This window comes from Geotrypetes seraphini, chromosome 8 (genome assembly GCF_902459505.1).
Source record: "Geotrypetes seraphini chromosome 8, aGeoSer1.1, whole genome shotgun sequence".
NCBI lineage: Eukaryota > Metazoa > Chordata > Amphibia > Gymnophiona > Dermophiidae > Geotrypetes > Geotrypetes seraphini.
Window position 1 is genome coordinate 58,916,714 of NC_047091.1, and position 22,395 is coordinate 58,939,108.

The 22,395-nt window shown below is 45.8% G+C and overlaps 2 protein-coding genes across 2 annotated transcripts in view; one reads left to right on the forward strand and one right to left on the reverse strand.

Annotated features, from left to right (window-relative positions):
• Positions 1-482, reverse strand: part of EXOSC5 (exosome component 5) — a 40,052-nt gene extending 39,570 nt beyond the window's left edge. Inside the window, exon 1 of the mRNA XM_033954966.1 lies at positions 254-482. Within this exon, the coding sequence (XP_033810857.1) occupies positions 254-338 (85 nt within the window). The 5' untranslated portion in view covers positions 339-482. The remainder of the gene's footprint in view (positions 1-253) is intronic.
• A 114-nt stretch (positions 483-596) lies between these two features.
• BCKDHA (branched chain keto acid dehydrogenase E1 subunit alpha) overlaps positions 597-22,395 on the forward strand; it is a 47,437-nt gene continuing 25,638 nt past the window's right edge. The window contains exons 1-6 of the mRNA XM_033954965.1: positions 597-813; positions 12,086-12,262; positions 12,507-12,593; positions 13,967-14,075; positions 14,266-14,427; positions 14,925-15,131. Coding sequence (XP_033810856.1) covers positions 742-813; positions 12,086-12,262; positions 12,507-12,593; positions 13,967-14,075; positions 14,266-14,427; positions 14,925-15,131 — 814 coding nt within the window. The 5' untranslated portion in view covers positions 597-741. The remainder of the gene's footprint in view (positions 814-12,085; positions 12,263-12,506; positions 12,594-13,966; positions 14,076-14,265; positions 14,428-14,924; positions 15,132-22,395) is intronic.

The following is a 22,395-nucleotide window of genomic DNA, read 5'->3' on the forward strand; positions in this document are numbered from 1 at the left end:
TTCACCATCGCCTTTTCAACCTGTTTAGCAACCTTAAGATCATCACATATTATCACTCAGGTCCTGCTCTTCTTTCATGCAAAAATTGTACAGTTCCCTCGGGTTTTTGAGCCCCAAATGCATGACCTTGCATATCGTAGCATAGGAAAGATATAGACTCATCAAGGCTATTCTGAAAAGCGGAATGAACTGCCTCTCCCCATCTGAGGGACCAGCAGGTACAGTACAAAAAAAGAACCCTTCGCCATCTCACCTTGCAGGAAGGATGCAGAACCATCGGGCCTGGACAACAGATTCTGCTCACAAGCAAAGACTCTCAAGCAACAATCTCGGTCCATTCTCCATCCAGCTCCCGCAAGTTAAAAGCCACGTGGTTTCCACACCGCTTCCGAAATCCCGAAGGGAAGCAGACGGATTTGAATCCCAACCAAAAATGCTTCCGGGTTTTGGAGAGGCAGCAGGACCCCGCCCCCTCACAGAACGTCACGTCAACGTCACTTTAGGCCTCACGTAGAGACAGCGGCAAGGGATACGGTTTTCTTTTAGGGGATTGGCAGAGCGCGCCGTTAACGAACACGCCCCTACCTGTGCCGGTTGGCTGGAGCGGGAAAAGCACGTCCCTCCCCTCTCACGTCGGGATTGGCTGGCAACGCGGAAGCGCGCAGGACCAGCGTGGCCGCTGGCTGTCCAACACGTTGCCTGCCGAGGAAAGGCGCCGTGGGTTTGTGCGGGTAGTGCGGGATGGCGGCAGTGCGAGCTCTGCTCCGGGGGCTGGGCCGGGCCACTGTTTCCTGCAGGACCCTGATGCTGAGTGTGAGACCGAGACCCACGGATTTCCATTGTGGGCTGTTAATAGCAAGAGTGTTAGAGTCCAATTATGTGCTTTGTTAAGCACTTACGCTGTATTTTCAGTGTTTATACTTGATGCGTTTACTCTTCGCGATGATTATTACTGCATTTCTAGTTTATGTTTATAATGGCATTTTTATTTTATTTTGAGAGTTTATAGGCTGGGGATGACATCTACATTGTTATCTATTCCCCCAGAAAGCTTTGAAAAAGAGAAAGGCAAAGCCCTGCAGAATAATTCACTGACTTGCCAAAATGGAAAGGGAAAATTGGCTTTATTCGTGGTGATACTTAGTACAGTAACTTGTTTTATTGCAATACATTTTTATTGAATTTTTATCATATAGGCTAACAAAAACATTGATGAAAATCAAAATATCCACTAGCATGCAATTACAGCAGCTTGAGGTTTTTTTTTAGAATCGTTCTTTTGGGATGGAGAATGCATGCGTCTGTTATGGGAAGTCTAATTTACATGATTGTTTTTGCAAGGGATTGACTTGATCATTAGGGTGCTTTGACATATTGGAGTGTCAAGAAGTATTTAATTAACGTGTATAGGATTCGATTGCATGGATTGACGGAGAGAACCATGTTAATGCACCTGAATATGAGAAACATCCTGTTTTATAAGTACCACTGGGAGAAGGGTTGGAAGGAATCTGGTAGTTTGCTGGCAGCTGATAGGCCTATCTAGGGGGGTGGGAGAGGGGCTGGACCTATCCATGTACATATTTTATACCTTCCTGGAGTTTAATGTGCAGGTCAAGATTATGATCTTTTTGATTTCACCTATCTTAATGTTGGCCAGGGTTTGTTTGTTTTTTTATGGCTGTGACCTTGGATAAAGGAGTATCCTAGTGGCTGGAACAACAATATAAGAACCAGGGAAGCCAGTGTTCAAACCTTGCTTCTCCTGCTGATGTTCCTTGTGATCTTGAGCAAGTCACTTCACCTGCCATTGCTATTTAGATTTTAAACCATGTTCATCAAGGAAATAACTTGTATAATTTAAATTTAAATCCTTGAAGAAAATACAGGTTTCAAAAAATAACCTTCAATAAGGGCTTGTACAAATACCATGTTGCCTATACACATTACATCTTATGAACTCCAGAAGGACGCTCTCTTTGGCAAGCCTTATCAGTAAATTTGAGAGACTGATCATATGAATCTCACTCCTAAGCCAGGATATATGGCATAAATCATAAGAACATAAATCATGTTAGTTTATTTCAATGCACATTACAAAATAATAAGATGCAAACATGCAGATGTGTGCAGAACACATTCTGTAAATCAAATAATGCAGCTTCCATTGAACTTCACAAGATGCATTATTTTTCCTATCTGGAAGCATCAGCTGCTAACACAGAGCCAGATGCTTCTGGGAGACCCCATAAAGGAGCCAGAGCATGAACCCTAGTGATACTTCTGGCCCTTTAAACGTGACCATCAGAAGTATTGGACTGCCCATTAGCAGCCCAGTGTTCCTAAGTGAAAAAAACATAAATATAAAAATTTATTTATTTATTTATTTATTTGGCTTCATCATTTTTATTAGAAAGGGTTCAACAAGATAACAGGAACAACACTGATACCAAAAGTGCAAATACAACAATGCAACTAAAATAGCAAGTTATATACAAAAACTTCACCCTCTGTAGAAGTCCACAGAGATGGTACAGTTACGGTAGAGCATCAGAGGGAAACTAGCCTCTCCCGGCAGACTAAAACAAAGAAATACAACAAAGGTACAGAGGGACAAAATACAGACAATTCCTGCTATACAAGTGATGTGGAGAGGTACATTTTTGATGCAGTTCACAGAAGAGTGAAACTGAGAACATTCAGTGAATAACACACAGTTAATGTAATCTTATAAACTCATACTACTCTATAATAAATTTGGAATACAAATAAATTTTCAACAACTTTAAGTGCATATAAGATAATGAAGCTAAAACCAGCCTGCAGTATCGACTTGCCTATGCTACTGCCCTGGCCTCTTTCCGCATGCTATTTCCTTTTCTTTCCTATCATGACACTGTAGTTGCTCCCCTGTTCCCACTGTGGTGCAGTGGTTAGAACTACAGCCTTGGCACCCTGAGGTTGCGAGTTCAAATCCCACTCTGCTCCTTGTGATCCTGGGCAAGTCACAGAATCCCCCCATTGCCCCAGGTACATTATTAGATAGAGTGTGAACCCACCAGGACAGATAGGAAAAAATGCTTGAGTACCTGAAAGTAAACAATTTAGGCTATAAGTGATATATAAATACTAAAATAAAGTACTTTAAATTTTGCCTCAGTGTGTCATTCTCAATCTCCTCTCTTTATTTTTATTCCTTTTTGTTATGTTCTGATTGATTTCATATGCCCCCTTTGTTTTTTAATTGTACACCACTCAGACATTTGATGGGCAGTTACAGAGACAGTTAAAACTGAACCCAACCATGCCCTATTCTGGAGGAAACTGAAAACTCTACTCTTTGATAACTAATATTTACAGGATCTTCACGTGTACCTTTTCCATTTGCTTAGTATAATTAGGTCCTTTTCTCTTCTTTTTGTCTTCCTTCCCCTTCCATCCTCTCTATGCCCCAAGATACATTTTTCTCACGGCAAGTAGCTTTGAGCCTATTTAGGTTTGCGCGATGCACAAATATTAGATTAGATTAGTATATCAAAATAAGAATATGAGAATAGCCTTACTGGGTCAGACCAATGGTCCTTCTTGCCCAGTGTCCCGTCATCACGGAGGCCAATCCAAGTCGTAAGTGCCTGGCAAAAACCCAAATAGTGGCATTTGAAAAGTGATTACAAGTTGTCTTATTTACTTCACAAGTGGCTAACCTGCAGTAACATAGAAACATAGAAATAGACGGCAGATAAGGGCCCACGGCCCATCTAGTCTGCCCACCTTAATGTCCCTCCCCTACCTTTGCCCTGTGAATAGATCCCATGTGCCGATCCCATTTGGCCTTAAAATCAGGCACGCTGCTGGCCTCAATCACCTGTAGTGGAAGACTATTCCAGCGATCAACCACTCTTTCAGTGAAAAATAATTTCCTGGTGTCACCTCGTAGTTTCCCGCCCCTGATTTTCAACAGATGCCCTCTTGTTGTCGTGGGACCCTTGAAAAAGAAGATATCTTCCTCCGCCTCGATGCGGCCCGTAAGATACTTGAACGTCTCGATCATGTCCCCCCTCTCTCTGCGCTCCTCGAGCGAGTATAGCTGTAATTTGTCAAGCCATTTTTCGTATGGTAGATCCTTGAGTCCTGAGTAGAGAATGACACGGGGAAAAAATCTGTCCCCGTCACCGCCCCGTCCCCGGCCCACCATCCTCTGCACCGCCCCGTCACCGCCATTCCATTCACCGCCCCGTCACCGTCACTGCCATCCCTTTCACCGCCCCGTCACCGCCACTGCCATCCCATTCACCGCCCCGTCACCGTCCCCACAGCATCCATATAAGCCTTAGTACTCTAATATTTAGCGTATTCCATTCTTATAAATCAAAGTTCCTGCTGCTGAACTAGAGAAAGAGATGTTCAGCTGGCAGGGCTTTGTTTATAAATTTTTATTAACACAACTAATATACCACCATAATGTTTCCGACAGAGGACAAGTATGCAATAAATGCATTTTGCTGTTTCAATGCCAGTGCTCAACAGAACAACAGACAGCAATATGGACATTCACCTTATGTAGTACTTTTTTAATATATAAAAATAGGCAAAATTAGTTGCTGTTTTATCATTATATTTTCTTGCCATTATAGTATTCTTCATTGATAATTTTTCTTTTTAAATTCAAAACAAATTCAACCTATCTTGTGTCCCAGCATGAATTCATGTTTCACTCAATTGGCTGTTTCAAGGGAATTAACCCTCCAACTTCCATTTGCAAAAATACCCAATGTTGTTCCTTCTATGAGCAATATTTAAATTATGAGGAACAAAATTGGGTATTTTTGCTGAATTGTGTGACACCATTTGGGCTGAACATGAAGATTGAAAATGCCTGGTTAGCCCTGGACAGATGATTTGAACAGCCAGGAGCCTGTCCTGGCCATTTAAATCATTTTGAATATCTAATCCAATGATAACAGAATTAGGGTGATTATAGAAACATAGAACTTTGTTGATCACTAAAAACAGTGGAGACTAAGGGTCTATCAAACTCAGCATCCTGTCTTTGACACTGGCCAGTCTTGGTCTTTGGAACTGCCCATTGTGTCAGAAGCAATAGGGATTAAGTGACTTGCCCAGGGTCACAAGGAGTGTAGTGTAGCTCTAACCACTGGATTTAGAAGTTGGCTTCTTTTGGGATCTTTAACTCATCATCGCTAGGACTCGAATCTGAATCCGTGGCACCTAACATAGAATGGAATTAGTATGGCAAAGTAATGAAGAATGGTCCAGCAGCCCCCACCCTCCCTCCACCTCACCTTATATTCGTTCCGAGTTTGCCGGTTTCCTTTTTCCCTAGCCGCACGCGTTCAAAAAGCCGTGCATTTAGCCAGCTCCCTCCCTCCACCTCACCTTAAATTTCAAGTTTTCCGGCTTCCTTTTTTCCGAGCCGCTCGTGTTCAAAAATCCGTGCACGCGCGGCTGCGCGAGTCAATCAAACTTCTCCTCTCCTGCAACTTCCTGTTTCCGGTTGCGTCAGAGGAGAAGATTGATTGACTCGCGCAGCCGCGCGTGCACGGATTTTTGAACACGTGCGGCTCGGAAAAAAGGAAGCCAGAAAACTCGAAATTTAAGGTGAGGTGGAGGGAGGGAGCTGGCTAAATGCTACGGGCGGGCAGGCGGTGGCTGCGGGGACCGCGCGATCCTTGATACCTCACTGCGGAGACAAGACCATTCACCGCCCCGAGGGCGGTGAATGGCCTTGTCCCCGTCGCCGCAGCGACTGCTAGTTTTCTTCCCCGTTTTCGGCGGGTGACCCGCGGCTAAAATGCGGTGGCCGCGGGTAAACCGCCACCGTGTCATTCTCTAGTCCTGAGACCATCCGGGTGGCCATTCTTTGCACCGACTCCAGTCTCAGCACATCCTTGCGATAATGCGGCCTCCAGAATTGCACACAGTATTCCAGGTGGGGCCTCACCATGGATCTATACAATGGCATAATGACTTCCGCCTTACGACTGACGAAACCCCTTCGTATGCAGCCCATGATTTGTCTTGCCTTGGACGAAGCCTGCTCCACTTGATTGGCAGACTTCATGTCCTCACTGACGATTACCCCCAAGTCTCGTTCTGCTACCGTTTTTGCTAGGATCTCGCCATTAAGGGTATAAGACTTGCATGGATTCTGGCTGCCCAGGTGCATAACTTTGCATTTTTTGGCATTGAAGTTGAGTTGCCATGTCCTAGACCATCGCTCCAGTAGGAGTAGGTCGTGCATCATGTTGTCGGGCACTGAATCTTCGTCTGTTGTGCATTTGCCCACTACATTACTCAGTTTGGCGTCATCGGCGAATAATGTTATTTTACCTCGAAGCCCTTCTGCCAAGTCTTTTATAAAGATGTTGAATAGGATTGGGCCCAAGACTGAGCCCTGTGGTACTCCACTAATCACCTCCGTCATTTCGGAGGGGGTGCCGTTCACCACCACCCTTTGGAGCCTACCTCCAAGCCAGCTCCCAACCCATTTCGTCAATGTGTTACCTAATCCTATAGAACTCATCTTGCTCAGTAACCTGCGGTATGGTACGCTATCGAATGCTTTGCTAAAGCATGGTACGCTATCGAATGCTTTGCTAAAGTCCAGGTACACGATGTCCAGGGATTCCCCAATATCCAGGTTCCCCGTTACCCAGTCAAAGAAGCTGATCAGGTTGGATTGGCAGGATCTCCCCTTAGTAAATCCATGTTGTTGGGGATCCCGTAGATTCTCCTCATCCAGGATCTTATCTAATTGGTGTTTGATTAGAGTTTCCATTAGTTTGCTCACTATCGATGTTAGACTCACTGGTCTGTAGTTTGCTGTCTCCATCTTTGAGCCTTTCTTGTGGAGTGGAATGACGTTAGCCGTCCTCCAGTCCAACGGGACGCTGCCTGTACTAAGGGAGAGGTTGAAGAGTACTGAATTATTGCAGATTAGTGACTCTCGTGGTAAAGTTGCAGTAAAGTGCAATATCTTACATTGGTTTGAAACTTTCCCTCTTAACCCCAGTTGAATGAAGAACTTCAGCTGCTATGTAAAAAAATAAGACATAAATCTAATGATTTATATTTGTTAATTAAGATTAATATATGATAACATACTGATTGCTGAGAACTTGTTTCATAATTTCTTGTGTAGAGAAAGACATATCCAGTAGAAGGAAGAAGGTGTTAATGCCTCTGTACAAGTCTTTGGTGATGCTCCATTTGGAGTATTGTGTTTAGTTTTAGAGGCCGTATCTTGCTAAGGCTATCAAAAGACTTGAGGCAGTTTAGAGGAAGGTGACAAAAATGATTTGGGACTTGTACCAAAAGGCATATGAGAAGAGATTTGAAGACTTCAATATGTATACCTTAGAGCAGGGGTGTCAAAATCCCTCCTCGAAGGCCGCAATCTAGTCAGGTTTTCAGGATTTCCCCAATGAATATGCATGAGATCTATTAGCATACAATGAAAGCAGTGCATGCAAATAGATCTCATTCATATTCATTGGGAAAATCCTGAAAACCCGACTGGATTGCAGCCCTCGAGGAGGGACTTTGACACCCCTGCCTTAGAGGGAAGAAGGGATATAATACAGATGTTTAAATGCTTTAAAAGTGTTACAGTAATATGCAACTAAATCCTTTTCAGAGACAGGGAAGTGATAGCATTAGAGGTCATGAGCTGAGGCTGAAGGATGGGAGGCAATGTTGGGAAATGCTTTCTCATGGAAAGTGTGCTGGATGCCTGGAACACTCATTTTTAAATTCTTTATTCAGTTTTAACTCTTGCAACAAGTGTACAATATTCAATCAGATAATTCGTACAAATCACTTGACATTCTAACAATTATTGTCAAATGCATATAAAAAAGACCCCTCCCCCTCCCATATGTTTTATTCATCAGGAATAAACCCATTAAATCACATAACATACCTCCCCATCCCCACATTAAATATAGTCCTATGTAATTAAAAGGTGTCCAAGGTGTCTAATCATTAGAATATGCAATCAATGGCCCCCAAATCTTTTTGAAACTATTATAATTTCCTTGTTTTGGGAGTTCTTTGTTTTGGGTTTTTTTTCTCTTGTCTTCTTACATTGGTGTATGGATGGATGGAATGAGTTTGAATGAAAATGAATTAATAGCATGAATGGATTTATGTTTGTTAAGATGAATTATTATATGTTTTTAATGTTCCTGATATATTTAACTCATTTCTTTTATTGATCTTTTTAAAGGGGAAGCTATGGATTTATTATACCATGGATAGATTGAATGACACTAAGTTAATAGTATGAATGGATTTTTGCTTGTTAGGATGAAATATTATTTGGTTTTAATGATCCTGATGTATTGCAATTTGATCTAAACTTCTCTCTTTGATTGCTGTAATAATTAACATATTAGTTATGATTGCAAACTATTACGTTGCCTGGAACACTCTTGCTTGAGATTGTGAAGACAAAAACAGTGACGAAATTCAAAAATGCATGGAATAATGCATAGAGTAAACACTGTATAGAAAATGATCTCATAGCTGGAGTGAGCTTTGACAGCAGTTTCAGAGGTTGGGAAGTTAGACCAACGCCAGGCAGACTTCTACGATCTGGGTCTTGGAAATGGCATAAATAGATCGGGATCAAGGCTGGAGTGGGCTTTGATATCAACGTCAGTATTTGGGAAGTAGGACTGATGCTGAGTAGACTCCTATGGTCTGTGCCCCAAATTGGCAGAGAAAGACTGTTAAATATGCCAGGGTTTAATCATAAAGGAGTGGAACCTGTGCAGAGTGCCAGATTCAACTTTGGCCACCTTGTGGTAAAATTCCTAGATGTTGCTTCTTGGAGCAACTGGTCTGGGAACTGACGAGGGGGACTATTTTAGATTTGGTCCTTAATGGAATATAAGGCATAGTAAAGGAGTTAACTGTTGAGTCCGCTGGGAAACCGTGATCATAACATGATCAAATTTGAGTCGATGCCTGGAGTGACATTGCAAAAGAAATCTACTGTAGAGGCATTTAATTCTTAAAAGGCGACTATGATAAAATGAGGAAAACGGTTAAAAAGAAGCTAAAAGGATCAGTTGCAAAGGCTCGGACTGTAAACCAGGCATGGATGTTATTTAAAAATACCATTGTGGAAGCCAGACTAAATGTATTCCACTTATTAACAAAGATGGAAAGAAAGGGAAATGAGAGCCGGCATGGTTAAAAGGTGAAGTGAAAGAGGCTATTAGAGCCAAAAAAAACTATCCTTTAAAGAATGGAAAAAGGATCTGAATGAAGAAAATAAGAAAAGACACAAGCACTGGCAAGTTAGATCAAGTTTCTTTATTTTTGATATACCGTCTATTAAAACACATGTCTAGATGGTGTACATTATAAAAGATTATAGGAAACAATTAAAATAGGTAAATAAAAACAATAATTTATCAAATATTAAAAATACTGGACAAATTCAGATTAACATACATGAAACGAAAAAAAAGTAGGGGAGGGAGAGGTTATTTAAAATACATCAAAGTAAAATTAATAAAAAAGGATGGTAAATGGGGAGTGGTAAAGACATTAGGAGGGGAATCACTTCAAAAGAAGTATTAGATGTTTCAAAGCTACACATGAATCAGGGAATTAAGAGGTGGAGGCTGATGCTAAAGAGTAAAAGCATCTTTAAAGAGGAAAGTTTTAAGTTTGGTTTTAAATTTTCCGAGTGAATTCTCTAATCGAATGTCTAGTGGAAGGGCATTCCACAGAGAGGGGGCGGTAACTGAAAAGATGGATTTGCGAGTAGTATCGTAAAACAATTCCCGTATTGACAGTATAAACTAACTAAACTAAACCTTAGGTTTGTATACCGCGCCATCTCCACAAGCGTAGAGCTCGGCACGGTTTACAGGGTTAGGTTGAAAAGGAGCTACAATGAAGGATTATAGGAAAGGAGCTAGGAAGATAAAGAGGGACAGGGAACCAAACAGCGGTATAGAGAGTAAATTTTGATTACTTAATTGGAGGGCCCTTGATGATGAGTAAGGGATCAAAAGTTTATCTATGAACGCCGGTTGGTTAGAGTTTGGTTAGATGCAAATCATTGATGAAGAAAGCTAAAAAAGAATCTGAAGAGAAACTGGCCAGAGGCAAAAACTCCTATCAATTTTTTTTAGCTTACTTATAAATGATCTGGAAATTGGAATGATGAATGAGTTGATTAAATTTGTTCAGAGTTGTTAAAATGCATGCAAATTGTAAAAAATTGTAGGCAGACCTTAGGAAATTGGAAGACTGGGCATCCAAATGGCAGATGAAATTCAATGTGGACAAATGCAATGTGAGAGCACAGAATAGGGGACAAAACAAAACCACAGATAAAATACCAAAAAAACAAAAAATGGATATGTACAAAGAAGAATGATGTGCACCAATCAAGTGTCCATAACCTCATCTGTAGGTATAAAGATCTTTATTCTTCCAATATCATCATGGTACAATCAATGATTCAATGAATCGATGCGTACATGTTTCGGCCAACAGGCCTGCCTCAGGAGTCTTGAGAACCACAGAATAAAAATGAACACACTGCCAAAGATACTTGGACGCTAGCAAAATTCGAATGAAGTTGGCGCGTTGAACAACTCAAGCCGACTGAACTCAGGGCGTCTCACGTGATGCATATTGGGAAAAATAACCTGACTCATAATTACCGGATGCTAGTGTCCATCTTGGGGGTTAGCGCCCAAGAAAAAGATCTGGGTATCATTGTAGACAATATGATGAAACCTTCTGCCCAATATGTGGCGGCGGCCAAAAAAGCAAACAAGATACTAGGAATTATTAAAAAGGGAGGTTAACTAGACTAAGGGCTCCTTTTACTAAGGTGCGCTAAGCGTTTTAGCATGCGCTAAATGCTAACGCGTTCATTTTAGTCTATGGAAGCATTAGCGGTTAGCAGGCGCGTATATTTAGCGTGCACTAAAACACATAGCGCACCTTAGTAAAACAGGGTAAGAATGTTATAATGCCTCTGTATCAAAGAAGAGCGACCAAGATGGTAAAGGGGATGGAACTCCTCTCATATGAAGAAAGACTAAAACGGTTAGGGCTCTTCAGCTTGGAAAAGAGACGGCTGAGGGGAGATGTGATTGAAGTCTACAAAATTTCGAGTGGAGTAGAACGGGTATAAGTGGATCGATTTTTCACTCCGTCAAAAATTACAAGGACTAGGGGACACTTGATGAAGTTGCAGGGAAATAGTTTTAAAACCGATAGGAGGAAATATTTTTTTCACTTAGAGAATAGTTAAGCTCTGGTACGCATTGCCAGAGGTTGTGGTAAGAGCGGATAGTGTAGCTGGTTTTAAGAAAGGTTTGGACAATTTCCTGGAGGAAAAATCCATAGTCCTTTATTGAGACAGACATGGGGGAAGCCACTGCTTGTCCTGGATCGGCTACTCTTTGTTTTTTTGCCAGGAACTTGTGACCTGGATTGGCCACTGTGAGAACGGGCTACTGGGCTTGATGGACCATTTGTCTGACTATAAGGCTATTCTTATGTTCTTATTTACTATGTTACTATAATCAAACCTCGGGCACAAATTGGTAAAATTGTGTGTGTGTGGGGGGAGTTGTTTATTTGTGGTTAGAAGTTGATCCAAATTTGTAAATGGTTTCTGTGCTTGAATATTGAAACAGAAGTTAACAGGGAACTAGAAATATTTTGAGTCATCTTGAAGTTTTTACTCCCCTCCCCCTGTTTTTACAAAACCATGATAGTTCCTATGAGCGTCGGGAGCAGCGCAAAGCATTCAGCGTGCCGGCCTGCACTAAAAAACCCTACTTTGATTTTGTAAAATGAGGGAGGGGGTGGGTTAGTGAATTCTCTTTTTACGATATGTTTAATGAAAAATATTTTGAGGGTTAGATTTAAGAATTGAGTGATAAAACAAACCAATCCTGCTTTGAAAAATGGAAAATATATTTTGCACAGATTGAAGCTTGCACAACACCAGGTGCAGAAGTATGGAAATATGTGTTAGCTTTTTGTTATTTCTCTCTCTCTCTCTCTCTCTCTGCCTTTCCAGCATGCTCGTTGTCAGCCTGAGTTCACGTCCCTGGAAGAGAAACCACAGTTCCCCGGAGCTTCTGCTGAGTTTGTGGACAAACTGGACTTTATTCTGCCCAATGTGATCTCTGGAATCCCTATCTACAGGGTCATGGATCGCCAAGGACAGATTGTAAATCCAGCAGAAGATCCCCAGGTAAACCATCAGGGTGTCAGCTATGTCCCCTTTCAAACCCCCAATTTAGCAAGATCTATAGCAAGGAAGGGAAGTCCACTGGTCCTACGCCTGGACGTTTTTCCACCTGGTAACACACTTTTCCTAATCATTAAAGACCTTAACACTGTTTTTCTCACCAACATATTGGTAATGTGTAAAAGTTCTACTTAAAGGAGGGCAACCAAACTGCAGTCAGTGACTTGGTGGTCTGTGCTCTATGCAGCTTTCACGGGAGATGGTACTGAAGTTCTATCACACCATGACACAGCTGAACACCATGGACAGGATCCTATATGAGTCCCAGAGACAGGTGGGTGCTTCAGTCAGGGACTAGGCTGGCAAGTAGACATTCTGATACTCAGTGGGAGGGGAGGGGCTTGGAGCCCCCTCATTAGTGAACTGGATTCTAACTATTGTTAAACCGTTGTAGGGATATATCGTATATACTTGCATATAAGCCGAGATTTTTGGGCCAAAAAAATGGCCCAAAAATGGGGGTCTCAGCTTATATTCAGGTCAGGGCACCCTCCGGGACCTGTTGCAGGCCTCTATCAGGCCTGACGTAAGACCTGATGAGCCAGGACAGGAGCGATCCCTCCTGCCCTGCCTGACTGTGACAACTTTTTATCTCCCTCCCATCTTCCCTGCATACCTTTCAATTCCCTGGTGGTTCAGCGGTGAACCGTGGGAGGAGCGATCTTCCTGCGATCCTGCCCCATGCAGAACTGCTCTCTGAATGGCTGCCGTGAGTTCTTGCGACAACCTCATGAGTTCCCGCAGTTGTGGCGAGAACTCGTGACAGCCATTCAGAGAGCGGCTCTGCATGGGGCAGGAGCGCAGGAAGATTGCTCCTGTCCCGGTTCACCACTGGACCACCAGGGAATTGAAAGGTATGCAGGGGAGGCGGGAGGGAGGCAAAAGTTGTCACAGCCAGGACAGGAGGTGGGAGGGATCCCTCCTGGCCTGACCCAGTGCTGAACCACCAGGTCTTACAACAGGCTCGGTGGAGGTCTGCAAGGCATCAAGAGGTTGTGAGGGAGAGGGTACAGTGGATGGAGGGAGGGGGATAGGGGGCAGGGGAGGGCACTTGAATATTACCCCCTCAGTTTATATTTGAGTCATCCTTTTTTTGGGGGGGTGGGGGGGAGGGGGAAATTACCTCGATTTATATTTGGGTCAGCTTATATTCAAGTATATACGGCAGGTTGAGACTTGGTTGAGGGACAGCAATTGTAAACCTTACATTTACTAAGCTGGGTATAAGGGGACAGAATAGGGAGGGGGGAGTGTGACTGTGGTGTGTTCTTGGACTGAGTGTGTTTGTTTGTATGGGTGGTGTTGCCTGGTGGGCATGCTTTTTCCCTCCTGTTGGTGTTGGGGGGGTGGGGGATGTCCTGTTTTGTGGGGAAATGAAAAATGGTGGAGCCAACAGGAGAGATTGGCTGCCTTTGTTTCTTGGACAGTTCTGCAGTGTCATGTTGTATATTCTTTCTTAGTGCTGCTTGTTATTCTCTTTCCCTGATTGCCATTGTTTGCTTATTGTTCTCTTGTGTTCTGCTTGTTTCTCTTTTGTTGACTCACTACTATAATAAAAATGATTTAAAAAAAAAAAAGAGGGGACAGAATGACAAATGAGTTAAATATCATACTTGCATTGACTAGAAAATGACTTATGTGTTATAGGGTAGGATTTCATTCTACATGACAAACTACGGAGAAGAGGGCACCCACGTGGGCAGTGCTGCTGCACTGAATGACAGGGATCTGGTGTTCGGGCAGTACAGGGAGGCAGGTAATTGTTTACTGGAGATGGGGGAGGATCAGGTCCTGGGCTGTGATTTTTCTGTAATTATTTTGATGCAATTTTCTGTAATTTTTCTGTAATTATTTTCTGTAATTATTTTGATGTTGATTGCCTAAAGGTGTGTCTGTCTTGCTTTGAAAGGGGGTGCTCATATCTGTCTGTCCTAAATTTGCTTCAGGCGTCCTTATGTACCGTGGTTACCCCCTGGACTCGTTCATGGCACAGTGTTATGGGAATAGTGGCGACCCAGGGAAAGGACGTCAGATGCCGGTGCATTATGGATCAAAGGATTTACACTTTGTGACCATTTCCTCTCCACTGGCAACCCAGATCCCACAAGGTGAGGACATGTAAGCTGACACAGTGCTATCTTTAGTCACACAAATTCAATCCTTTCATCTTCTACATCGCAAAATTCTCTTTAACAAGACAGCTTGATGCAATTTATAGAAAAATTTATAAAAGGATAATACAACGTTTTTCCTTTAAGAATGAACTGAGATTTGAAATAACAAAACTTAAAAAACTTTTTTTGACAAACCAAATGATGACAACCAGTGCAGACACACACACCCTGCAGTAGTATACACACTTGAACAAGTTCAGAGCTGAGCTAAGGTCCTTTTCTTCCTTGTTTTGAAGAGATTCTGGACAGAACTGTGTGCACAAGTACAGAGGGACTGTAAAGATTATATTGCAGCAGGTTTGGTTACTGATCAGGAACTCATCCACTTCATCTTACATGATAAAGGCTGTTGTTGGAAAGTGAATTTTCAGTTGTTGAGGTTTTATGGGTATTTTTCTGTCCTTTCTTGCTCCTCTGCTCTCCACTGACAGCTGTTGGGGCCGCCTATGCCATCAAGCGGGAGAACGCTGACCGTGTAGTGATCTGCTATTTTGGGGAGGGCGCAGCCAGTGAAGGGGACGCCCATGCTGGTTTCAACTTTGCTGCCACACTGGATTGTCCCATTCTATTCTTCTGCCGCAACAATGGTTATGCTATCTCTACCCCCACCTCCGAGCAATACCGAGGGGATGGTATTGGTAAGTATGTGTGGTGAAGAGAGGGGAGGGGGCCACTAGATCCAGCAAGAAGGTGTGAAACCAGAGAACCCAAATCAAATATTATGTAGCAGACCAGATGTGTTCCATGTATTAAAAAAGGTGGAAAGAATCTGTGAAGGTGCCCTCGTTGGGTGTCTCTGTCTCCTCTGCTGTGGCTGAATCCCCGGGTGGTACAAAGTACGGAGCTCCAGGAATGCCAATTTAGAGTGCTTCATAAGGAATATGTTTCCCAGTAACAGGCCTTCCGTTTTTGGGTGTGCCACTATGCCCAAATGTCTTAAATGTCACCGGGTTGACAACTCTCTGGCACATGGCTAGATGTCTGTCTGTACCTCAGTTACTGGTGGGCTATACTCTCCTGGGTCATGTCGAGGGGATTATCTTTATCCCAGGACAAGCAGGCAGGTATTCTCACTAGTGGGTGATGTCATCCGACAGAGCCCCGACACGGACATCTTGAAAGCATGTCTTGCTTGAAGAAACTTAGAAGTTTCGAGATGCCCGCACCGCGCATGCGCCAGTGCCTTCCCGCCCGATGTACCGGGCGTGTCTCCTCAGTTCTTTACTTTCCGCGGAGCTGAGAAGTTTGTACTTCATTCTGCGCTGACTGAATTTCAGGTTTTTTGCCTTCTTTAACCCGCGTTTCTGTTTATTTCTTTGACTTTATTTCAATTTTACTTTATTTTAAAAAAAAAAAACAAAAAACTTAAAATTATTTCTTCCGGCGGTTCAGCCGGGCCGGCCTCGTGGCTGCGGCCTAGCGGCTTCGACCTTGCAGCGTCGATTTTCCGGCCTATGTCCCGACCAATCACCGGTTTTAAAAAGTGCAGCAAGTGCCAGCGTGCGATTTCGCTGACGGACCCACACCGACGCTGCCTTCAGTGTCTTGGTCCGGAACACGTTCCGAAATCGTGCCGGCCTTGTTCCACGCTCACTGCGCGCTCGTTTAAGCGGCGCTGCTTGCTCTGGGAGTCGATGTTCAAGATGGAGACTGCCAAGGACATCTCTGCTACTGCGGCTGTTGAGGTTTCGCCGGTCCATTCGAAACCTGCGTCTGCGACTCCTGCATCGAGCATCGTGAAGCCCGCATCGTTTGTCCCGGCTTCTGCTTCGAGTTCAGCATCGGCACCTGCCTCCGTCTCCTCGGTTCAGGTACCGCCTTCCACTGTCCCTCCCGTGGTCATCAAAGTGCCTAAAGCTAGCAAGCAGAAGCACTTGGCCACGAAGGAACGCGAAGACCGTGCAGGAGGACCCCCTTTCGGTGCGGATCCCTCCATATCGGCTTCGCTTCGATCCCTGCTAGAAGCTCAGTTTGTCGAGCTTATGCGCACTATGGGACCCCGGCTTATCGCCAACATTCAAGGTGAGATTCCGACCTCGGTTTCAGAGGGCGGTCCGCCCCCTCCCCCTCCTCCTCGTCGTTCGATATCTCTGCTCGATGAGGGGGATCGGCGGAGGGTGGCGGAATCCTCCAGGAGGGCTTCCCTTCCTGAGATGCCACCTTTGGAGCCCATCACCCCTCCACGCCAACAGGGTGCTAGGGCGGCTCCTGATAATCGTAGTCCTGGGCATACTGCATCGCAGGAGGAGTTCTTCCGCACTCCATACCAGACATGGGTGGCGCTGCGTGAATCCGCATCTCTGCCACCTCTGCGATCCACTGCATCGAGCCCTATCCATTCCTTTGAGGCTTCGAAGGATCAATCGATGCATAGAAGATCTCGTTCTCCGTCCCGTCACCGGGAGGGGCATCGATCTCGGCACTCTTCTCGGCACTCCTCACGTCATTCGGAGGTGTCTCCGCAGAAGAAGATGCAGCGTTTGGGTTACTCCTCGTCGGATGTGTCCCAGCCGGAGGGGCCGGAGTATGAGGAACCATCTGCCTCCTATTCTCCATGCCGATCTCAGCTCTCCCGGAGGCTTCCACGTCTTCTAGTCCGTCTCGTCGGCCGGCCTTGGCAGACCAACTGTCTTTCTCATCCTTTCTCCGACAGATGGCGGATGACTTGGATGTGACTTTGGACACTGGGTCCAAGTATTCTAAGGAGTATTTGGACACCATGCATTTACCTCACCCTCCGGCGGAGACCCTTCGGCTTCCTCTACACAAGCTGCTGGACCAGACTTTCATGCGCTGTTTTGAGACACCGTATTCCTTGCCTGCAGTTCCCAGTAAACTGGATGCTCGATACCGCATCGTTCACCACAAGGGGTTTGAGGGAGCTCAGCTTTCTCATCAGTCCCTTCTAGTTGAGTCCTCTCTCAAAAGTTCTCATCCCTCCCAAGTCTATGCTTCTGTGCCTCCGGGCAGAGAGGGGAGAACGATGGATAAGTTTGGTAGACGTATCTATCAAAACTCGATGATGGCGACTTGAGTACTCAACTACAACTTTTTCTTCTCTTCATACTTGGATTTTTTCTTGCCGGTGCTCCGCAAGTTCACTCCTTTCATCGATGCTCAGGCTCGTTTCCAGTTTGAAGAGGTGGTGGCGACCCTGTCCCAATTACGCCTTCAACTGATGCAATCCTCCTACGATGCCTTTGAGCTCTCGGCTCGAGCTGCGGCATGTTCGGTTGCCATGCGTCGCCTGGCGTGGCTTCGAACCATCGATATGGATCCGAACCTCCAAGACAGACTTGCAAATGTACCTTGTGCAGGAGCTGATCTATTTGATGAGTCCATAGAAACTGTTACTAAAAAGCTGTCGGACCATGAAAAGTCTTTTCAGTCTATTCTGCGTCCTAAACCGAAGCCTCAGCAGTCTCGTCCCTCTAGACCGCCTCAAATTTACCAACGGCGTTATCAACCGAGACAGACTCCTCCTGCGAGACAGCCTGTGAAGAGACAGCCTCCACAAAAGACTCAGCAGAAGCCTCAGATGCCGGCTGCACCCAAGGCTACTCAGCCTTTTTGACTCTCTTCCAGGGAGCATAACCAACGTTCTGTCTTCCCCTGTTTTTCCCATAGGGGGTCGTCTCCATCATTTTTGTCATCGATGGGAGTCAATCACCACAGACCTTTGGGTCCTTACCATCGTAAGAGAGGGATACTCTCTTCATTTCCAACGGGTCCCCCCGGACCACCCTCCAAGAGAGTATCCTTCCAACTTAACGCAGACCGCCCTTCTTCTCCAGGAGGCTCAGGCCTTGCTTCGGCTTCGGGCCGTCGAGCCAGTCCCGTTAGATCAGCAGAACCAAGGGTTTTACTCCCGATATTTCCTGGTTCCGAAGAAGACGGGCGATCTGCGGCCCATTTTGGACCTTCGAGTCCTCAACAAATTTTTGGTCAAGGAGCGGTTCCGTATGCTGACCCTTGCCTCTCTCTATCCCCTCCTCGAGCAGAACAATTGGTTATGCTCTCTGGACCTCAAGGAGGCCTACACTCACATCCCGATTCATCCGGCCTCCCGCAAGTTCCTCAGATTTCGGGTGGGACATCTACATCTGCAGTATCGAGTGCTTCCATTCGGCCTTTCCTCTTCGCCCAGAGTCTTCACGAAGTGTCTGGTGGTGGTGGCCGCTGCACTCCGGAACATGGGTCTCCAGGTGTTTCCATACCTCGACGACTGGCTCATCAAGGCCCCATCGGCTCCAGAGGTCATTTCGGCGACCTTGACGACAATTTATTTTCTGCAGAACTTGGGCTTCGAGATCAACTTTCCCAAGTCACATCTTCAGCCCACCCAGACTCTCCCCTTTATCGGGGCGGTCCTGGATACCATCCAACTTCGAGCGTTCCTTCCTCCTCAGCGCATGGATGCTCTTCTTCTGCTCTGCCAGTCGGTGTCTTCTCGCCCGTCCATCTCAGCGAGACACATGATGGTCCTCTTGGGTCACATGGCATCCACAGTTCATGTGACGCCTTTTGCCAGACTACATCTCAGAATTCCTCAATGGACCTTGGCATCTCAGTGGACTCAGGTGTCCGACCCGTTGTCCCGCCACATTGTAGTCACTCCTGCTCTACGGCAGTCTCTTCTCTGGTGGATGACCTCTTCGAATCTATCCAGAGGTTTACTGTTTCACTCTCCTCCCCACCAGAAAGTTCTCACCACCGATTCATCGAACTATGCATGGGGAGCTCATCTGGATGGTCTCCGCACTCAGGGGTTCTGGACCAGTGTGGAACGACTCCATCAAATCAATCTTCTGGAGCTCAGAGCCATCTTCAATGCTCTTCAAGCTTTTCAGCATCTACTTCACGACATGGTGGTCCTAATTCGCACCGACAATCAGGTCGCCATGTATTATGTCAACAAACAAGGGGGCACGGGCTCGGCCCCTCTTTGCCAGGAAGCTCTTCGAGTCTGGGATTGGGCGGTCTGCCACAACACCTTCCTCAGGGCTGTCTACATTCAGGGGAAAGACAATGTCCTGGCAGACAAATTGAGTCGTCTTCTCCAGCCTCACGAATGGACTCTCCATTCCAAGCCCCTTCATCAGATATTTGCACAGTGGGGGACGCCTCAGATAGACCTCTTTGCAGCCCCCCACAACTTCAAACTGCCTCAGTTTTGCTCCAGGATATACACTCCCCATCGCCTCGAGGCAGACGCTTTTCTACTGGATTGGGGGAATCGCTTCCTATATGCGTTTCCTCCTTTCCCTCTCATTCAAAAGACTCTAGTCAAGTTGAGATCAGACCATGCCACCATGATTCTGATTGCTCCTCGGTGGCCCAGACAACCTTGGTTCTCCCTTCTACTTCAACTCAGCAGCAGGGAGCCAGTACTTCTTCCAGTGTTTCCTTCACTACTCACTCAACATCAAGGTTCATTACTTCATCCCAATCTGCAGTCTCTCCACCTGACAGCTTAGTTCCTTTCAACATAACTCCTCACCAGTTTTCTCAAGCAGTGAGGGAGGTCTTGGAGGCTTCCAGGAAGCCTGCTACTCGACAATGCTACTCCCAAAAATGGACTAGATTCTCCTCCTGGTGTGTTTCCAATGCCACGGAACCTCAGCGAGCTTCCCTTTCTTCTGTATTGGACTATCTTCTACACCTGTCTCAGTCTGGTCTCAAGTCTACCTCTATACGAGTCCACCTGAGTGCTATTGCGGCTTTCCATCAGCCGCTACAGGGGAAACCTTTGTCTGCTCATCCTGTGGTTTCCAGATTTATGAAAGGACTTTTCCATGTCAACCCTCCTATCAAACCTCCTCCTGTGGTTTGGGATCTCAATGTTGTCCTGTCTCATCTTATGAAGCCTCCGTTTGAACCTCTCAACAAGGCTCCACTTAAGTATCTCACCTGGAAGGTGGTTTTCCTAGTGGCCCTCACGTCAGCTCGCCGGGTCAGCGAGCTTCAGGCCCTAGTGGCGGATCCACCATTCACTGTATTCCATCATGACAAGGTGGTCCTTCGTACTCATCCCAAATTCTTGCCTAAAGTGGTATCCGAATTTCACATCAACCAATCCATCGTGCTTCCAGTGTTCTTTCCAAAGCCTCATTCTCATCCTGGGGAATCTGCTTTGCACACTCTGGACTGTAAACGTGCTTTAGCTTTCTACTTGGATCGCACAAAGCCTCACAGAACTGCTCCTCAACTTTTCGTCTCCTTTGATCCAAACAAGTTGGGACGACCTGTATCGAAGCGCACCATCTCTAACTGGATGGCGGCTTGTATCTCTTCCTGCTATGCCCAGGCTGGATTATCCCTTCCCTGTAAAGTCACAGCCCATAAGGTCAGAGCAATGGCAGCCTCTGTAGCCTTCCTCAGATCGACACCGATTGAGGAGATTTGTAAGGCTGCCACTTGGTCCTCGGTTCATACATTCACCTCTCATTATTGTCTGGACACTTTTTCCAGACGGGATGGACAGTTTGGCCAAACAGTGTTACAAAATTTGTTCTCTTGAAATTGCCAACTCTCCCACCATCCCATTGGGGTTAGCTTGGAGGTCACCCACTAGTGAGAATACCTGCCTGCTTGTCCTGGGATAAACAGTTGTTATCCAGGGACAGCAGGCAGCTATTCTCACGTCCCACCCACCTCCCCTGGGTTGGCTTCTCAGGCTAGCTACCTGAACTGAGGAGACACGCCCGGTACATCGGGCGGGAAGGCACTGGCGCATGCGCGGTGCGGGCATCTCGAAACTTCTAAGTTTCTTCAAGCAAGACATGCTTTCAAGATGTCCGTGTCGGGGCTCTGTCGGATGACATCACCCACTAGTGAGAATAGCTGCCTGCTGTCCCTGGATAACAACTGTTACGGTAAGTAACATTGCTTTCTTGCTAAAGGTTATTTGGGGGCACAATCTGCCGGAGACAATTTGCTCCTTAGCAAAGGTTATACTGTGGGGAAGAAGTGTATTTTGAATCACTGGTTACAGGACTCCCCACCCACCATCTAGTATCGGCGCAATAAATTTCATCTTTTAATGATCTGGGAATCTATGTCGGCCCAGTTCTCCAGGCACCGGAGTAAGATCTTTATCCCAGGACAAGCAGGCAGCATATTCTTTACGCATGGGTGACGTCACCGACGGAGCCCTCGGTACGGACCTTTTTAACTAGAAAGTTCTAGTTGGCCGCACCGCGCGTGCGCGAGTGCCTTCCCGCCCGACGGAGGAGAGTGTGGTCCCCAGTTTCTTCGTTTCCGCGGAGCGAAGAAGACGCGTGTTTTTTCAACGGCCGTTGAACTAACTTTTTTGCCTTCCCGCTCGCGAATTTTTTTCCAATTATTTTACTTCCTTACCTTCGGGTTGCCTTTTCTTTTAATTTGTAAAAAAAAAAAAAAAAAAATTTTTGATTTTCTTTTCCTTTTTTCGACTTTGCCCCGGCGGGGCCTGTTGCCACTATACAGGCCTCCGGGTTTGATTTTGCGGAGGCCGTATTCCCATTCATGCCCCCGCAGCCAGGTTTTAAGAAGTGCCAGCGGTGTGCACGCCCGATCTCCCTCACTGACCCACACAATTGGTGCTTACAGTGTTTGGGTCCGGAGCATCGGGCAGACTCCTGCACCCGCTGTGCCACTCTTAAAAAGCGAACACTTAAGAATCGCCAAATTCAACAGAACATCTTATTCGGCACCGGGTCTGCGATGGACTCCTCGGCATCGACGGCGGTGCCATCAAAATCGACACCAACTACTTCGACACCGTCCGACCCGACATCGGCGCCGCTGGCGCCAGGTAAGCCGGCTAAGAAGCCTTCCTCTTCCCTCGAGCGCCCGCCAGCCACAGTGGCGGCACCGACTTTACCGGCTTCACGCCGGCCCCGGAAACGCTCCGCCCCGATT